Source organism: Pelophylax lessonae, assembly GCF_965119305.1.
Source record: "Pelophylax lessonae genome assembly, chromosome: 10".
Classification (NCBI taxonomy): domain Eukaryota; kingdom Metazoa; phylum Chordata; class Amphibia; order Anura; family Ranidae; genus Pelophylax; species Pelophylax lessonae.
This window is the reverse complement of record NC_138777.1, coordinates 20,714,095-20,732,369: the sequence shown is the minus strand read 5'-3', so window position 1 is coordinate 20,732,369 and position 18,275 is coordinate 20,714,095. Positions and strand designations below refer to the sequence as shown.

Below are 18,275 nucleotides of genomic sequence, written 5' to 3'. Positions count from 1 at the left end.
TTCAGTTCTTGGAGTCACTGACCTGGAACAAACATAGTAGGATCTCCTGAGCTGTATACTCGTCCCAGGTCAGCGGCTTAGAACGTACTGAGAATAACGGATGAGCATGACGACCAGGCAACTAGCATTTTCAGAAGGGAATGCCAGCCACAGCAGTTATACACACGTTTTGTAAATCACAGTTCGGGTTTATTTATTGGCTGCTGATTTTATTTTTTTTGTCCTGTTTTTTTGCCTGTCTTTGTCATTCCGCAGACAGAAACGTCCTGGTATGTGGATGGCTCAGGGAGACTCTCCGGCTTGTCCCAGTCTCCTCCTTTGTGCTGAGGTTTGGGCAGCTCTGTAAGTGCAAATCTGCGGGGATGAGAAAAGAAGGAAATTATCGGTCAGGGCTGGAAAACCTGAGATCATCGGACACAGAGCTCAGTGGAAAATGTGACCTTCTTCTAGGAGATCCTCAGCCACATGGAAGTGACCAAGACAGTCGCTAGGAGCCGGTCACACCCTTGGTGGTGGTAGGGCAGAGCTAAAAATTATCAGGAGGACTTTAAAGTAGAACTATAGGCAAAACTCCCCCCCCCCCCCATTTTGGATATTGTAAGGGTTAACCCGTATAACCCGTCTGATCTTTTATTGCCATCTGTGTCCCATTGTAGAGATTTCCCTTCACTTCCTGTCCCATAGACAAGAAGTGAGAGGAAATCCCTGAAAAGTAAGAAATTCCATTGACAGAGACAGCAGAACACAAGTGAACTGGATAGGAGGAGTGGCGGGGGCAGCATACAGAGGAACCAATCTCCTCCTGCAGCTACAGGAGGAGGACAGTGATTTCTCTACATGCTACCCCGCCGCCCCTCCTATCCAGGTGTACAGGGGAGCTGCACAGGCCCTGGAGCATGGGGCCCGGTTGCAATTGCAACCCCTGTAATTAGGCCCCTAATTCAGGGATTGGTCATGTGACCGGTGCCAAGGCATTTTACCCAACTGCAGTATGACAAGCATTCTAGGTTTGCACTTGGCTGCCAATCTGTAATAAACATCCCTGTTCAATGCAACTTCAAATGGGTATTATTCACCAATTCAATCTAAATTAGCATCATTAAAGCAGTATATTTTGTAAAAGTATATTGAATTTTTAAAAAAGGTTGTGGCTAGTCTTGGATGCAAAAAATATTTGCACTGCAGCCACTCACACCATGCTGGGGGGGGGGGGGGGGTGTATTTTTGGCAGCCACTCACACAATGCTGGGGGGGTGGGGGGTATTTTCGGCAGCCACTCACACCATGCTGGGGGGGGGGTATTTTCGGCAGCCACTCACACCATGTTGGGGGGGGGGGGGTATTTTCGGCAGCCACTCACACCATGTTGGGGGGGGGGGTATTTTCGACAGCCACTCACACCATGGTGGGGGGGGGGGGGGTATTTTTGGCAGCCACTCACACCATGCTGGGGGGGGTATTTTTGGCAGCCACTCACATCAATGCTAGGGGTTAACATTACTGCCAATGATGGGGCTTATTTTAGGATGAATTTTTCCTCTTCCTGCTGCGACAGAGCCAAATTTTTGAGTACAGTGGTAGGTGCAGTACAACCAAACTTCATGCAATGCATCTCAATGGCCCTCGTGGATGAGGGTTGGGGGCAGCTGTGTGTGAATTCTGTTTTGAACTAAATAAAATTATTATTTCCCCCCTCCCTTCCGTCTCGAAAATCCAGGAGGGGGGGGTGCAATGGTACAATTTGATATCTTCACCCTATGCACTGGGTGACTTTGTTCCGGTCGAATCTCTAATTGACTGCTGCTAACATATTCAAGCTACAAAAAAAAAAAAAAAACACCTCCTTTGAAGCTCTAGCCTTGGAAGTTTCAGATTAAAGCCTGGTAAGAAATGCTTTTTAGAATGTAAACCCATCTACAAATAATGAGATTAGCTCCATACCTCAGTCATCGCAGCATCTTGCGGGGCGTGTGCTCTGTCAGGATGGGGGAGCGCGAGTGTAACTTGTCACAAAGTGTCTTCACAACTTTTGACTTTTTCTTCACTGGAAAGAAACCTGTAAAAACAGAAAACAGCCAAGATTTCAAGTTTAGTCCACAGACATACAGGGAAACTTTTTTTTTTGTACAACAAAAGTACATACATTGTGTATATCTCTTTTCTCCCCCCCCCCCCCCTTCATCAATTGCAAAACAAAATACTTTAATATCTTAAAACGACTGAAAATAACATATTATTCATTTTCAGATCTTAAGTATAGTTTTTGTCTTTTTGCAATTGGAAAGGGGGGAAACTACTTAAAACTTTACTTTTTTTTTTTTTTTTTTTTTTTTATTCATTTATCAATTAATGGAAATTTTTTTTTTTTTATGTAATTCCACTCTTTCCCTATATATATATATATATATATATATATATATATATATATATATATATATATATATATATATATATATATATATATATATATATATATATATATATATATATATATATAGAGTGGAATTACATAAAAAAATTCCATATTATATATAATTTTTTTTATTTAATACATAGGCAATTTTTTATTAATAGATTATATTAATAAATATATTATATATTCATACACAAAAAAAAAAAATAGCAAAAACAAACAGAGCATTCATGGCACGATGAAACTCAAGAATAGTGAAAGAGCCCCCATGACGGGTATTTTATTTGCATATACCGAGTGGCCTCACACACAAAAGCACATTAAGAAATGTATAAATACACTGCATTGAAAGCCACATGGCAGGTCACCAGATCACCTTTTTAGGCTTCTCCGCAAACCCCCCCCCCCCACACACACACACGTTGGAGCAAAGTTTCACAGTTTAGGATTTTTTTTTTTTTTGTGCCCTTTCAAGAGTATACTTCGGGGGGGGGGGGGGGGGGTGGAAAGCAGGTGTACTTTTAATCCTGCAGGTGCTTGGTTGTAGCAGGCTGCAACCGTAGAGTATATTGGTTTATTGTCTTTGAAGCTATATGTACCCCCCCCCCCCCAAAAAAAAAAAAAAAAGCCAAAAACTACAAAGGGAGTTTGTATTAGCAAAACTGGTAAGGGATTTATAAAGGTGTACACAAAAGTAACAACCAAAAGGGATCTGATCTCCATGCCTGGTGCTCAGGGATCTAAACTCCAGGCACTAATATATTCTACAATAGCACAAAATAAAAAAAACCCCATACATTTTTTTTTTTTTTTTTTTTAACACACATTTTATAAAATATATCCATCTCCAATTACCGTCAACCAAGTGCCTCTGTAAAGTGACATATTACCACTAGAATACAGTAATTATTGTGCTGTATATAGCCTGTGCAGAGGGCAGAGTTTTGAGATGGTCCAAGCAGGCTCCTCCCACTAAAGGGTTCCTGCAGAAACTACGGGGGGGGGGGGGGGGCGGAGACAAGACCAGTCACCCTGCACAAGAAGAAAACCTAGCAGTGACTGGGCTTGACTACAGGAAGCTTCTGCACAAGTCTGATGAATACTATGGACAGACCGCGCCAAAATGGTAGAGTGGAAGCTCCTCTTGACAAGTGAACTGCAGAAGAGATAACCAAACTTAGATAACCGACCTGGCTTTGCTGTCTGGTGGAGGTGACTGGATTACAAGAATAGTGAAACAGTTTAAAATTTTGCACAGGTAGAATAATTCCCATTTAACCTTGTGGATCAGGATTACATTACATAAGGCCATTGGGTCCATCGAAGTGACCCATTTAATAGATACCTACAAAAATGATTTCCTCAGCCGGAATAGAATAATATTACAGTGATGACATCCCCATGGCTGAATGGTCTCTGGGCTGTAATGGGGTGGGGGGTGGGGGGGGGGGGGGAGTACTTGTTTGTCTGGGTTGAATTTGCTAACCCAGTTGGTATTGATGCCCTGGGATTAGGCCAGCACTAGGGTTGTCTGGATATTCTTTCCTTCTCCACTGGCATTAACATGTACACTTGAGCAATCCAAGCATGCAATGATTGTTTGTATAAACGATTGTTCGCCAGTTGAAACTTCCGACCTCCATCTAATCTGCATGCATGGCTTAACCTTTTGCCCTGGTCTATCTCCGTACTAACGCTGCCCAACAATGGAAAGCGAGTGCGCATCATTTAAAGTATGGATCCGCATCAGAAATTCACAGAGGAATTAGAGTTGGTGGGGAGAGTGTACAAAAACCTACCAGTGAAATCTATAATGAAGAACCCAATTATCTGCTGAACAGCAACGTTTGCTCTTTCCCCTCCTTACCCATCACTGCTGTATAACAATCTGGGTATTTCAGAAGACCCTGTGCCACTGCCCACCTACTGTCTACTCTGTAGACTCCCAATTAACATTCTAGACGGCACTCACCAACTTGGAAGCCTACCTGAACCCCCCCCCCCCCCATATACATGCACTCCGAATATAGATCAGGAACCCAGATTTTACATTTCAGTCGATGTACGGCAGGGAAACCGAAGGCATAGATAGAAGGAACACTTTGAAAACACATCAGATATCAATGGGTAAAAATCTCATGCTGGATATCTATACTGGTATGGACTGGGTAATGTGTTAGGAATGAAAAGATTCCACATTCTTTGATGGAAATGAAAATCATCATCAACCCATCAAAGACACCCCAAAAATCGAGTAAAAATTATACAGCAGGCTAGTCCATTTCACTGAAATTTAATTGCAGCAACCCAAAATGGTACTCAGTAGTTTGTATGGCCCCATGTGCTTGTATGCATGCCTGACAACATCGGGGCATCCTCCCAATGAGACGACGGATGGCGTTCCTCCCAACCAGGGCATCACTGAGCTCCTGGAGGTGCAACCTGGTGGCATCGGATGGACTAAGACAATGTCCCAGAGGTGTTCTATTGGATTTAGTTCAGGTGAGCGTGGGGGCCATTCAATGGTATCAATTACTTCATCCTCCAGGAACTGGCTGCATACTCTCGCCATATGAGGCCGGGCATTGTCGTGCACCAGGAGGAACCCAGGACCCACTGCACCAGCCTAGGATCTGACAATGGGTCCAAGGATTTTATCCCGATACCCAATGGCAGGATAGGCGGATTACATAGAAACATAGAATGTGTCGGCAGATAAGAACCATTTGGCCCATCTAGTCTGCCCAATATATCTGAATCCTATGAATAGTCCCTGGCCCTATCTTATATGAAGGATAGCCTTATGCCTATCCCATGCATGCTTAAACTCCTTCACTGTATTTGCAGCTACCACTTCTGCAGGAAGGTTATTCCATGCATCCACTACTCTCTCAGTAAAGTAATACTTCCTCATATTACTTTTAAACCTTTGCCCCTCTAATTTAAAACTGTGTCCTCTTGTGGTAGTTTTTCTTTTTTAAATATGCTCTCCTCCTTTACCGAGTTGATTCCCTTTATGTATTTAAAAGTTTCTATCATATCCCCTCTGTCTCTTCTTTCTTCCAAGCTATACATGTTAAGGTCCTTTAACCTTTCCTGGTAAGTTTTTTCCTGCAATCCATGTACTAGTTTAGTAGCTCTTCTCTGAACTCTCTCTAGAGTATCTATATCCTTCTGGAGATATGGCCTCCAGTACTGCGCACAATACTCCAAGTGGGGTCTCACCAGTGTTCTGTACAGCGGCATAAGCACTTCTCTCTTTCTACTGCTTATACCTCTCCCTATACATCCAAGCATTCTGCTGGCATTTCGTGCTGCTCTATTACATTGTCTTCCCACCTTTAAGTCTTCTGAAATAATTACTCCTAAATCCCTTTCCTCAGATACTGAGGTCAGGACTGTGTCAAATATTCTATATTCTGCCCTTGGGTTTTTACGCCCCAGGTGCATTATCTTGCACTTATCCAAATTTCAGTTGCCAGAGTTCTGACCATTCTTCTAGTTTTCCTAAATCCTTTTCCATTTGGCGTTTCCCTCCAGGAACATCAACCCTGTTACATATCTTTGTGTCATCAGCAAAAAGACAAACCTTACCATCGAGGCCTTTTGTAATATCACTTATGAAGATATTAAACAAAATTGCTTCCACCCTGGAAGGTGGGTCCGTGAGTCATGAATACTATATCATGACGGTGAAAGATATACACTAGAAATCAGCCAATGTCCTGTCTCCTTATCCTCTCCTGGACTATACTATAGCACATTCCTGCATTGTTGGCGTGTCAGTGAAAGGTTTCCTCCAAATTAAGTTGGACCCCTATTATGGGATAGAGAATCATGCCTTTGACACTAAACTAATTAGCCAGAACACGGCGTTGTCTTGATTGGTTAGCCACTAGGAGGGGATACCTAGATAGAGTGAAAAAAAAAAAAAAAAAGACTACTGCTTCAACACGGGTGATCTATATCAGCTGAAGAAATAATATCTAGACTGGTCTACATCACCAGCCATTGTCACAAGATATCTACTAATATAGAAGTCTATATATCCTGCCTACTATCAATACCCCACACACAGCAAGAAATATCAGTATTGCTCAGTCTCTCTGGCCCTGACGAAGCCCGATGCGAAACGTGTTGGCACATTGGGACCTTCAACCCGAATATCAACAAAGACTTCTTGCACCAACATCAGCTTGAAGCATGTATTTTTCCCTTATCAGGGATATATTTCTGTGCTGTTATTTTTAATGTTGTTATTGGTGAATATATGGGAGATTCTCGTGTCCTTCAGTGATCCCTCATGTACACACAATACTTTTTATGGAATCAATTCAATAAAATGTTCTATTTTATTAAATATGGATTCTTGGTTTTCCTTTTTCCAATTGACCCTTAAAACCCATACTTGCTCTACGTTGTGATATACCCAATGGCAGTCGAGGTGGATATGCCTACCCAGACCATCACTGACTCACCACCAAACCGGTCATGCTGAACGATGTTACAGGCGTAGTGTAATGATCTCCATGGCTTCAGCAGACCTTTTCACCTCTGTCACATGTGCTCAGGGTGAACCTGCTCTCATTTTGGAAAAGCACAGGGCGCCAGTGGCAGACCTGCCAATTCTGGTGTTCAATGGGAAATGCCAATAAAGCTCCATGGTACCGGGCAGTGAGCACAGGGCCCAGTAGAAGACATCAGGCCCTCAGGCCACCCTCATGAAGTCTGTTTCTGATTTGGTCAGGGACATTCACACCAGTGGCCTGTTGGAGGCCATCTTGTAGGACTATCAGTGCTCATCCGGTTCCTCCTTGCACAAAGGAGCAGATACCGGTCCTGCTGATGAGTTAGGGACCTTCTACTGCCCCGTCCAGCTCTTTTAGAGTAACTGCCTGTATCCTGGAATCTCCTCCATGCTCTTGAGACTGTGCAGGGAGACCCAGCAAACCTTCTGGCAATGGTACATATTGATGTGCCATCCTGGAGGAGTTGGACTGCCTGTGCAACCTCTATAGGGTCCAGGTATCTCCTCATGCTACCAGTAGCGACACTGACCCTAGCCAAAATGCAAAACTAGTACAAAAAAAAAAAAAAAAAAAAAGAAGGGGGGGGGGTGATTAGCCTCCACCTGTAAAACCATTAGAACCATTCCTGTTTTTTTTTTTTGGGGGGGCGGGGTAATCTCATTGTTGCCCATCTAGTGCACCTGTTAATTTCATTAACACCAAGGTAGCTGAAACTGATTAACCCACTCTGCTACTTAACTGACCAGATCAATATCCCAGGAGTTTAATTGACTCGATGCTACACTCTATTCTAAATTACAAAGCGTTCCTTTAACTATACATTATCATTTTTTATTACACATACACACAAAATTTGCAGAAATTCTTCCCCCACCCCCCTCTCCATTTGTCCATCATTTCCAGGACTGAAAGTGAGAGCAACCCAATTTTGCAGTTGTCACCACAGGGGACACCTGTTCCAGTGACAACTGTCGAGTGGATTTCCTTTCAGCATTTGTTTTCCCCAAAAAAAGAAAAGGGGGGGGGGGTTTAAAAATAACCACCACTAGTACACTAAAAGTCCTTGACAATTGGTAATGAGAACAGAACATTTTTACCAGCAAAATCTAAAAAAAAGTCACCAGTATTTTGTTTTTGGGTTGGAAGTAAAAGTACAGGGTAAAGGTTTATAAAGTAGCATATAAAAAAAGCTCAGTCACGTGGAATAATGTAATTAAAAAAGGATCAATACACGGGTAACTAAAGATCAATATAGAAATCTATGACAATGGTCAAGAGGTCAAATGGAGGATTTGCAATGGAACGAAAATTCAATGTTGCCCCAAAGCTACATCTGCTTCAAAGTGAACCTGTTGTATGTTGTGAACAAAGTACTGAAGCAAAATGCATCCAGGAGGGAGGAAACCTTGAGAGGTCAAAAATGTGAAATACAAACTAGAGTTTGGATAGACAAGCTTTGGCCCACCCTATGGAGCAACAGAAAGGGACTCGAAGTGAGCCTCAGGCAACTGCTTATCTGAGCACCTCAACATTTTGGGCTCCTAGGGCACTCCGGTAAGCAGCAAGAAGTTCAAATAAATCACTTATATCAAAAAGTTGGCGGCCAACATGGTCAGAAATTAAAGACTCCCCTTCTTCCGGAATTTCTGCACAGAACAGAGGAGCAGCTGATCAATGCATATGCAGCAGCAAAATCAGTGTGCGACAGATGCATTGGTCAGAGAGTAGCAATCCAGCGGCTGGTCTGACCAGTCTCACATAAAAAGGAACAAAAAGGGAATGGCAAACCCCCGAAATGCACTGGCCACTAACTTAATACAAATGATTTGAACTTGACTGGCTCAGTTTAATCTTTTTGGAGCTCTACTGCTTTCTACACTTCAGGTCATTACCCAAGGTCCTTCAAAAAAGTAGAGCGAGGACAACCTTGGCCTAGAAGTAGCCCACTGGCCACATTGACACATCTAGGTATTACCAAAGGTCCCTCTCCAGGTAGAGGGAAACCATGGTCTAGGATTAGCCTGCTGGCCACATTGACACATCTAGGTATTACCAAAAGGTCCCTAACCAGGTATAGGGAAACCATGGTCTAGGATTAGCCTGCTGGCCACATTAAAATTACCAAAAGGTTCCTCAATGGGTAGAGGGCAACCCTGCTCTGAGCAGCTTGATGGCCACATTGGTATCAGGACAATATCCCCCCGGACATAGGGTTAGAGGGTTAGGGTTAGAGGGGGGATATTGTGCAGGGAGGATATAGTACGGGGGGGGGGGGGAGAATGTTGTCCTAGAATCAGCCACATTGACACCTCAAAGTTACCAAAGGTTCCTCAATGGGTAGAGGGCAACCCTGGTCTGAGCAGCTTGATGGCCACATTGGATCAGGACAATATCATCCCCCTGGAACAACATCCCCCCGGACATAGGGTTAGAGGGGGGATATTGTCCAGGAAGGATATAGTCCGGGGGGGGGGGATGTTGTCCTAGAATCGGACACATCGACACCTCAAAGTTACCAAAGGTTCCTCAATGGGTAGAGGGCAACCCTGGTCTGAGCAGCTTGATGGCCACATTGACACCTCAAGTGATTACCAAAGGATCCTCAAAGAGTAAAGGGCAATCCTGGTCTATGAGAAGCTGGAGGGCCACACCGACACCTCTAGTCATTACCAAAATGTCCTTCAATGGGTAGAGAAGAACTACGGACTAGGAGAAGCCTACTGGACACATGGAAACCTCAAACTGCTATTTCCTCATCAATATCAATTAACTTTAGGATATCCCCTTGGACCCAACACCACTCCAGATCAGCCCTTTCTCACAAAGACCTCTAGGTAAAATTTTATTATAGAAAATTCTAATACAATTTGTTGCATATATCACACTTTAAAAACACCTTTTACATTTTAAAAATTGTATCGATATTGTACTCTTTTTTTAGCTTGGACTTGTATTCCACTTTAAGGAACTCTCAGAGGCTCTAATGTATTGTCTATCCCGCAGAATAGAAGGAAAAAAAAAAAAAAAAAAAAAGTTAATTAAATGCGCTTTTAGTTTTGTTCAGGATCCACTAAATCTTCCCCATTTAGGGAAAGTGATTTGACAGCTCCTTGCAGCATTGTACGTCTGCTTGGCTCAGCTGAGATCAGCAGGCCACAAAACTGCTGTGCCAGCACTTCTATTGTACTGGCGGAAAGGCAGCCAAAAGGGAGGGGGAGGGGGGGGGGGCGGAGCTGCCCAAGCTCACAGGACAAAGTGAAGAGTCTCCAAAACGCCCTGCTGCAAAACACTGCAGATCGGACTTGGCAAACAGATTTTTGGATTGCGTGCCCTCAGCCAGTTGAATATTAATGAGCCCCCCCATATCCCCCAGCTTTTCTGTAGACTATAAAAAGATATATTACCGGTATACACTTCTTACAGTTCAGCAATACCAACATTCAAGTTTGGTTGTTCATAGAGCAGAATATCCTAAATTGTTGCAGGATTAGTTCTATGGACAAATCGTGAAGAACACCTGCAGCATCGTTTTACCTAAGCAAGCAGGTCTATGCCCTAAACAGGTATAGTGGAGTAAGAATAATCATCATTTATGGAGAAATCCAATGGATAGGAATTATTTTCAAGATTGGTCACGTAGGGTGTGTCTGCAGTTGGGACACAGATACAATCTTACCCTGATGGAGCACAAAAAGCTTCCTTGTATTTATTGTTGGCCCTCAAATGTTGCAACATTCCAAATGCAGGAGATTTAATATATTTTTCTTTTGTTTGATCCTCGGTCTGGTAAAAAGTACCTATGTTCTCAATGCAACCACTGCCCCACCTTGTGGGTGAAGATTCCTCATGTGCTTACCATACAGGTATCAGGTGATGTTCCACTGCAGCTTCTAGATCAGGGTTTCTCAACCAGTGTTCCTCCAAAGGGGTCTCTTGAGCAATGGTCTCTTCTCAGATGATTTCCCACTGACAATGATATTTTTAGCCATCTCTAAGGGGGGAATTCTTCCCAATGTCCACAAGTGTGAGGAGCATTCTTCCCAATGACCATCGCACCAATGTATCAGGAGTTATAGATCTAGTCATTTCTAGCAAAGGTTCCCCGAGACAAGAACATCATCTCAAGGTTTCCTCTTTGTTAAAGTTAAGAGCTGGTCTAGAAGGTACCAGGCCAAAAGCAGGACCAGAGAGCAATAATTGGCTCCTTTTGCCCCGAAAGTCTAAAATCAGTGCCTCCAGACACAAATTCCCCCTTGGCCGCGGGCAGGAGTTGAAGGATCAAAGATGCATCATCCAATGGTTTATAGAAAGGCCGTTATCACGATGAAAGTATGCTACTTTTATAGAGCAGCAAAATTCTATAGATCTATATCTACATACATACACACACCTATGGGGGGGTTAGGCCAGCTAGATTTCTAGATTTTTGAAAAGATACCGGAGAGTTACCCACCTGACAGTTTCCTATAATCGAACTCCAATGTAGAAATCTCTGCACCAAGTTCCCAGATCAGCACACCCATTACGAGGAGCTCCTACTATTCTATTCCTGCTGGACTTTTTATTTTGTTTTACATTACTAAAAGTTGAGATGAACAGCAACAGTATACACCAGGGGTCTCCAAACTTTCTGAACAAAGGGCCAGATTACTGTCCTTTAGTCATTTTAGGGGGCCGGACCATGGCCTGTGGGAGTAAAGACTGCCCCATCACTGGTATCAGGGGACGAAATAGAGCCCCATCATTGGTATCAGGGGACGAAATAGTGCCCCATCATTGGGATCAGGGGACGAAATAGTGCCCCATCATTGGGATCAGGGGACGAAATAGTGCCCCATCATTGGGATCAGGGGACGAAATAGTGCCCCATCATTGGGATCAGGGGACGAAATAGTGCCCCATCATTGGGATCAGGGGACGAAATAGTGCCCCATCATGGCTATCAGGGGACGAAATAGTGCCCCATCATGGCTATCAGGGGACGAAATAGAGCCCCATCATGGCTATCAGGGGACGAAATAGAGCCCCATCATGGCTATCAGGGGACGAAATAGAGCCCCATCATGGCTATCAGGGGACGAAATAGTGCCCCATCATGGCTATCAGGGGACGAAATAGTGCCCCATCATTGGTATCAGGGGAAAGTATAGGGCCCTGTGTTAGGTGTCAGTGGGATGAATAGTGCTCCATTATTAGGATCAGTGCTCTATTGTTATCAGTGACAGGAATCATACCCCACTGTTGGTGTAGAAGTAATAGTACAAAAAGGAGAAAGGTTGGTGCTATGGACGTTGGCTAAAACATTGTCTTTTTGTAGCATATGAACGGTCAAATTAAAAGCCAATGTGTTGCGGCCATCAGGCCTTAAAATGGAGATCCACCCAAAAGTGGAACTTATGCTCTTTTGTTTTTTTTTGGGGGGGGGGGGGGTACCCGTTTTTGACAGGTACCCGTTCCCCACTTGCGGGATACGGCACCATCCCTCGGAAGTTCGGCCCCCTCCTCCGCAGCCAATCCAATAGGAATGCATAGCACACTTCCCGCATGCGCAGTAGGGACCCACCCGTGAAGCCGCAAGGCTTCCCTGTCAGTTTCCTCACCGGCAATGGCAGTGGCAGCACCCGACAGCCGATGGAAACATCGGCTGCGGTGCCGACATCGCTGGACTCCAGGACAGGTTAGTGTCCTACAGTATGTGTAGCTGCTGGCTTTTCATTTTTGGAGGGGGGGGGGGTGGAACTCCGCTTTAATCATGGCTATTGGATTGGGAGATTAGTGTCCTAAGGGAGTAATAAGACAAGCAAAGGGCCACATCCGGCCCCGGGGCCACAGTTTGGAGACCACTGGTATACACAAAGGTTGTGGGACACCTAGAACTTTCAGGTGGACAGAAAGGGAAATTATGGAACTTGCGGTTGGAGAACAGAGGTCAAATAAGACGTCAGAGACTTTGTAACCCAAAACGTTTTGTGAGTCAATGTTGTACACTTCAGATTTGCAGACATGGCAGATGATTCTGCTGTCAGTAGTTTGGTGTCCCAAAACGAGGGCAAAAATGGGGAACTAGAAGAGTCATTAAAACCTTTGGCCAAGAAAAAATACTAAGCCCCACCAACACAAGTAGCTGCAGCTATAGAATCTCTGCTCAGCCATATACATAGTAATAGGATTTCACGGTGGAGAGAGCAGGTCTCCAACAAGCAGGTGATGCAATATTCAGCCAAAGACTGCAATCAGGGTGTAGCAATCCTAAAGCAGTGCTTACAACTCTCAGTGTCCCAAAATCAGTGTGAGGACACAAAGTGTAGCAATCCCTCGAGTACACAGTGATTAGTGTTAGGATACAAGTCTGGAAGCCAACCAGGGTGACTGGAGAGCAGCAACAAAGCCACAGAGTGACACAATGCAGCCAGTAAATGCAATTCAACCGGGCAGAGCAGGGGAGGGCAGAGGGGAACTGAGGATACAGTAACAATGTACCAAGACAGATTACTCGCAATGCTGGTTAACAAAAGAGAACCTTACAATGCAGAGGAGAGGGGCTAGCTGATCAAATCGGAACAATGACATTTATTGGACCCATTACAGGAATGGGAAAGATAATGCATCGGTTAAGATACAAAAAAAAAAGGGTAACCTTCATTCTTTGCAAGGCTGACAACACACAAAAGGTTTAAAATTAGATTTTATTTAAAAATCTATTCAGAGGTTCTGGTACATCCGAGATTGCCGGTTGTGGTGAAACGCCCGGTTTCTTTCTAAATTGGCTTTTTATTAAAATTTTTAAAAATAAATTCCATATGGAGGATGATGCCAAATATAGGATTTACGAATTTATTGAAAGCATAAATGTTATTTATATGCCAGAAAAAAAAAAAAAAAATGGATTGCAATCTAAAAAGGATTAGAAATTGGTCAGATCAGCTGACTGGATTAAAGTGTTACAGGGTATAATAGAACGGCTGGGATATATGGTTAACAATGTGTATATGGACCCTATTACAGGGTAACATACATATGCCAGGGTATATTGTATCAATGCGTGTATATTATATATACATACATACATACATACATACATACATACATACATACACATAGTTACAGGGCAATATTGATTGGGTGGGATACATCAGTACAGGGTTACTATAATAGATAGGCCGAGATAAGTTGCAACAATGGGGGTTGCGATACTAAAACCTAAGAGTGCAAAATCCGGTGCAGCTCTCCATAGAAACCAATCAGCTTCCAGGTTTTAAAGCGGTTGTAAACCCTATTAAAAAAAAAAAAAAAAAAACCTGCAAGACAAAGGCATAATGAGCTAGTATGCATCGCATACTAGCCCATTATGTTTAACTTACCTTAAAACGAAGCCCCGACACGGACCCCCGGACATCGATGCGGGCGCTGCCATGATCCCTCGTCGTCTCTTCCGGGTTCGGCGGCTCCGGCGCGCTGATTGGCCGAAAGAGACGGCTCCAGCGCGCTGATTGGCCGGAGCCGCGATGACGTCACTCCCGCGCACGCGCGCGGGAGTGATTTTTCCGGCAAGTTAATTGAAGGTCCCCCCGGACCTTCAGAGCGTTCGCGCGAGCGGCTGCATGCACTGTAAATATCTCCTAAACCGTGCCGGTTTAGGAGATATTATTTGTACCTACAGGTAAGCCTTATTATAGGCTTACCTGTAGGTAAAAGTGTCAAAAAGCGGGATACAACCGCTTTAATTGTCAAAGCTGGAGTTAGAAGCCGATTGGCTACCATGCAGAACTGCACCAGATTTTGCACTCAACTTCCAGTAAATTAACCCCAAAATGTGTCTATAGACTATTACAAAGCTCATTACAATAGAATGGGTGGGATGCATTGCAACATACACACATATATATATATATATATATATATCCTATTACAGGGTAACATAATAGATATGCCAGTATACATTGTAACATGTATATAGACATTACATGGTAATCTAATAGATATGCCAGGGTACACAAACAATTTATATAGACATCATTACAGGGTAATATAATAGATGTGCCAGGATACATTGTATCATGTATATAGACATCACAGGGTAATATAATAAATAGGCCAGGATACATTGTATCATGTATATAGACATCACAGGGTAATATAATAAATAGGTCAGGATACATTGTAACAGCGCGTATATAAACCTAATTACAGGGTAATCGAATAATAATAATAGATCGGCCAGGATATACGGCTACGTTATAACAATCTTGGCTAACGTGGAGCTACGATGTAATATTAACCCATCAAGATACGACAGTAAACTAGCCAAGATACAATGAAACAATGTAAAATGCTCCATCAGTCAAAGCACACTGGAAGGATAACAGATAGGCTACAATGCAACTCCAACAGCCACCACTAGGATAACCAAGGCAGAACATTGGAGAGTAAACAGAGGGCTCCCATTACCATCTAATGTATCATAATAGGTCCTCTCAGTACAAAGGGTGTATGCAGAACAACAGAAGAGCCAGGATACAATGTAACAACTGGGAAAGCAAAAGAAAGAGCCAACAACGCCTGTCCAGTACAGTGCAGCAGAAGGTGAAATAGAGGTGTAAGAAAGGATTGAGGTTATGGAAAAAAAACTATATTGTTAGGGTAAGACGGAAATATATTGTACCCGATCAATCGCTTTACTAATTGATCTATCCAACCAAACAACAAGGGTTATTCGGAAATATATTGTACAGGATCGATCACCGGGGTCATTGATCTATTCACCCAACAAACATGGGTCAGCTGGAAATACATTGTACAGGATCCATTGATCTGATCATTGATCTATTCACCCAAACGTGAGCTAGCCGGAAAATACATTGTACATGATCGATAACCGTGATCATTGATCCATTCACCCAACAAACATGGGTCAGGTGAAAATACATTGTACATGATCAATTGATCCGATCATTGGTTGATCTATTCAACCAAACATGAGCTAACCGGAAAATAGATTGTACAGGATTGATCACCCTGATCATTGATCTATTCACCCAACAAACATGGGTCAACTAGAAATACATTGATCTATTCACCCAACAAACATGGGTGAGGCGGAAATCCATTGTACATGATCTAACCCTTTGCTCATTGATTTATTCACCCAATGAATTTGGGTCAACTGGAAAATATTGTACATGAGCAATTGCTTTACTCATTGATCTATCCACCCAACTAATATGGAAATCAACCGGAAATCGATTGTACATGATCGATTGATCCGATTACAGATCCATCACCCAATCAACATGGGTCAACTGGAAATACATTGTGGTTTCGGACTGATCACTCTGATAGTGGATTTATCCACCCAACTAACTTGGGACAACTGGCAGCTCACTGTACATTATAGTTTGCGTCGATCACGGATTTAACTAACCCAATCAATTTGAGTCAACTGGGAATCCAGTGTAAAAGATTTAATCACACTGATCTATCCAACCATCAATCGATTTGAATATTGATCCATCCACCTCATCAACTTTGTTCACCTGGAAGCACATTGTACATGATCATTGATCTATCCACCCAAGCAACTGGAAATCCATTGATCACTGATCGATCTACTCAATCAACTTGGGTGAACCAGAAATCCATTGTAGGCGATTGATCACTGATCTAGCCACTCAATCAGTTCCAAAAACACCCGTGTATGGATAGATTTTTGGTCAGAATGATATTGGAGGATAGCAGATACAATGTAACATTGCAGTGAATAATAAAAGGCAGCCCTTACTGATGGGCGGGGATCAGAATCTGCTGCCAACAATGTAACATTACCTGTAATATGAGACACAGGGTGGGTCCTCTTGCAGGGTCCACTGCTGGCATTGAGTGCAGCCTGGCTCCTGTAGGGTTCAGTGCTGGCACTGGGTGCAGGCTGGACGATGGTTGCAGGTTGGGTGCTGTTGGGAAGTTCAGTGCTGGCACTGGGGGCAGGCTGGGGGCTGTTGTTGGCACTAGGGGTAGCCTGGCACCATGGGCTGGCATTAGGGGCAGCTTGGCACCATTGGTTAGCATTGGGTTCAGGCTGGGCAGTGGGGGTAGCCCGGCACCAATGGCTGGCATTAAGGGTAGTTTGGCACCATTGGCTGGCATTAGGGGCAGACTGGGTGATGTTGCTGACACTGGTTACAGGCTGTCTCCACTGGCTGGCACTGGGTGCAGTCTGGGTGCTGACACTGGTTACAGGCTGTCTCCACTGGCTGGCACTGGGTGCAGTCTGGGTGCTGGCACTGGGTGCAAACTGGCTGGCATTGGATGCAGTCTGGGTGCTGACATTGGGTGCAGGCTGGCTGGCATTAGATGCAGTCTGGGTGCTGGCACTTGGTGCAGGCTGGCTCCACTGGCTGGCATTGGATGCAGTCTGGGTGCTGGCACTGGGTGCAGGCTGGCTCCACTGGCTGGCATTGGATGCAGTCTGGGTGCTGGCACTGGGTGCAGGCTGGCTCCATTGGCTGGCACTGGGTGCAGGCTGAGTGCTGGCACTGGGTGCAGTCTGGGTCCATTGGTTGGCACTGGGGGCAGGCTGGGTGTCCCCAGGGCCAGGTAGGGTGTTGCCGGTGCCCCTCACCCTGTGGGGTGCCCTGTAGAAGGCTGGCACCGAGTCCTCCCCACTCTCCTCCCAGACATAGCGACTGCTGCCCAGGGGCACCCCCCTGTGGAAGTCAAAGTCCCACCTGCGGCTGCTCTCCTCCTCCATCTCCCGCAGCCTGCTGTGCAGCTCCCGGCTCAGCTCGGCATGATCCACCGGTCCGAACAGGCTCCTGCACACCGAGGGGCCCGGCATGGGGGCCACTTCTGCCTGCTGTACATTGCACATCTTCCCCCCGGGGCCAAGCGATCACCTCCCGGCACCTTCACCCTGTCCCACCCGGCTGCGGCTCCACCGGGGACAATCGTTGTTTTTTACACACACTCAGGGGCCCCGCCCAAAACACAGGGCAGGCACCGCCCCCGGCGCGCAGGGATTGGACGCCCGGAGGTGTACGCTGCACAGCTGATTCCGCCGAGCTGCGAGGGTGGAGTCAGGCCACGCCCACTCTGCACTCATGGGGTCGGGGGGTTCAGGCTACACTACTACAAGTCTGACAGCTGCCTGCAGGGTCCTAGAGCGAGATCTCTGCAAGAGAAGAGCTGATCCGGGTGATAACAAAGCCTGGATGCAGCTGGGGCACTTTTTTTTTTTTTTTTCATTTCCAAAGGAAAATTCCTTTAAGAAAAATTGTGAGCTTGGGGCTTGTAAACATTTCACTAATCAGAAGCATGAGGGATGGAAAAAGCTGCTCATG

The 18,275-nt window shown here is 44.6% G+C and overlaps 1 protein-coding gene and 1 long non-coding RNA gene across 2 annotated transcripts; one reads left to right on the top strand and one right to left on the bottom strand.

The window, feature by feature from the left end:
- Positions 1-240: 240 nt before the first annotated feature.
- LOC309565471 (uncharacterized protein) lies at positions 241-17,978 on the bottom strand. Its single transcript, XM_082270443.1, has 4 exons — positions 17,385-17,978; positions 16,765-17,045; positions 1,942-2,056; positions 241-354 (listed from the first exon to the last, which is right to left on the bottom strand). Exons 1-3 carry the CDS (start codon positions 17,804-17,806, stop codon positions 1,947-1,949), a joined length of 813 nt encoding a protein of 270 aa, XP_082126569.1. The 5' UTR covers positions 17,807-17,978; the 3' UTR covers positions 241-354; positions 1,942-1,946.
- LOC309565472 lies at positions 17,150-17,640 on the top strand. Its single transcript, XR_014225815.1, has 3 exons — positions 17,150-17,223; positions 17,290-17,427; positions 17,512-17,640. It is a non-coding gene; the product is annotated as an uncharacterized lncRNA (long non-coding RNA).
- Positions 17,979-18,275: the final 297 nt, after the last annotated feature.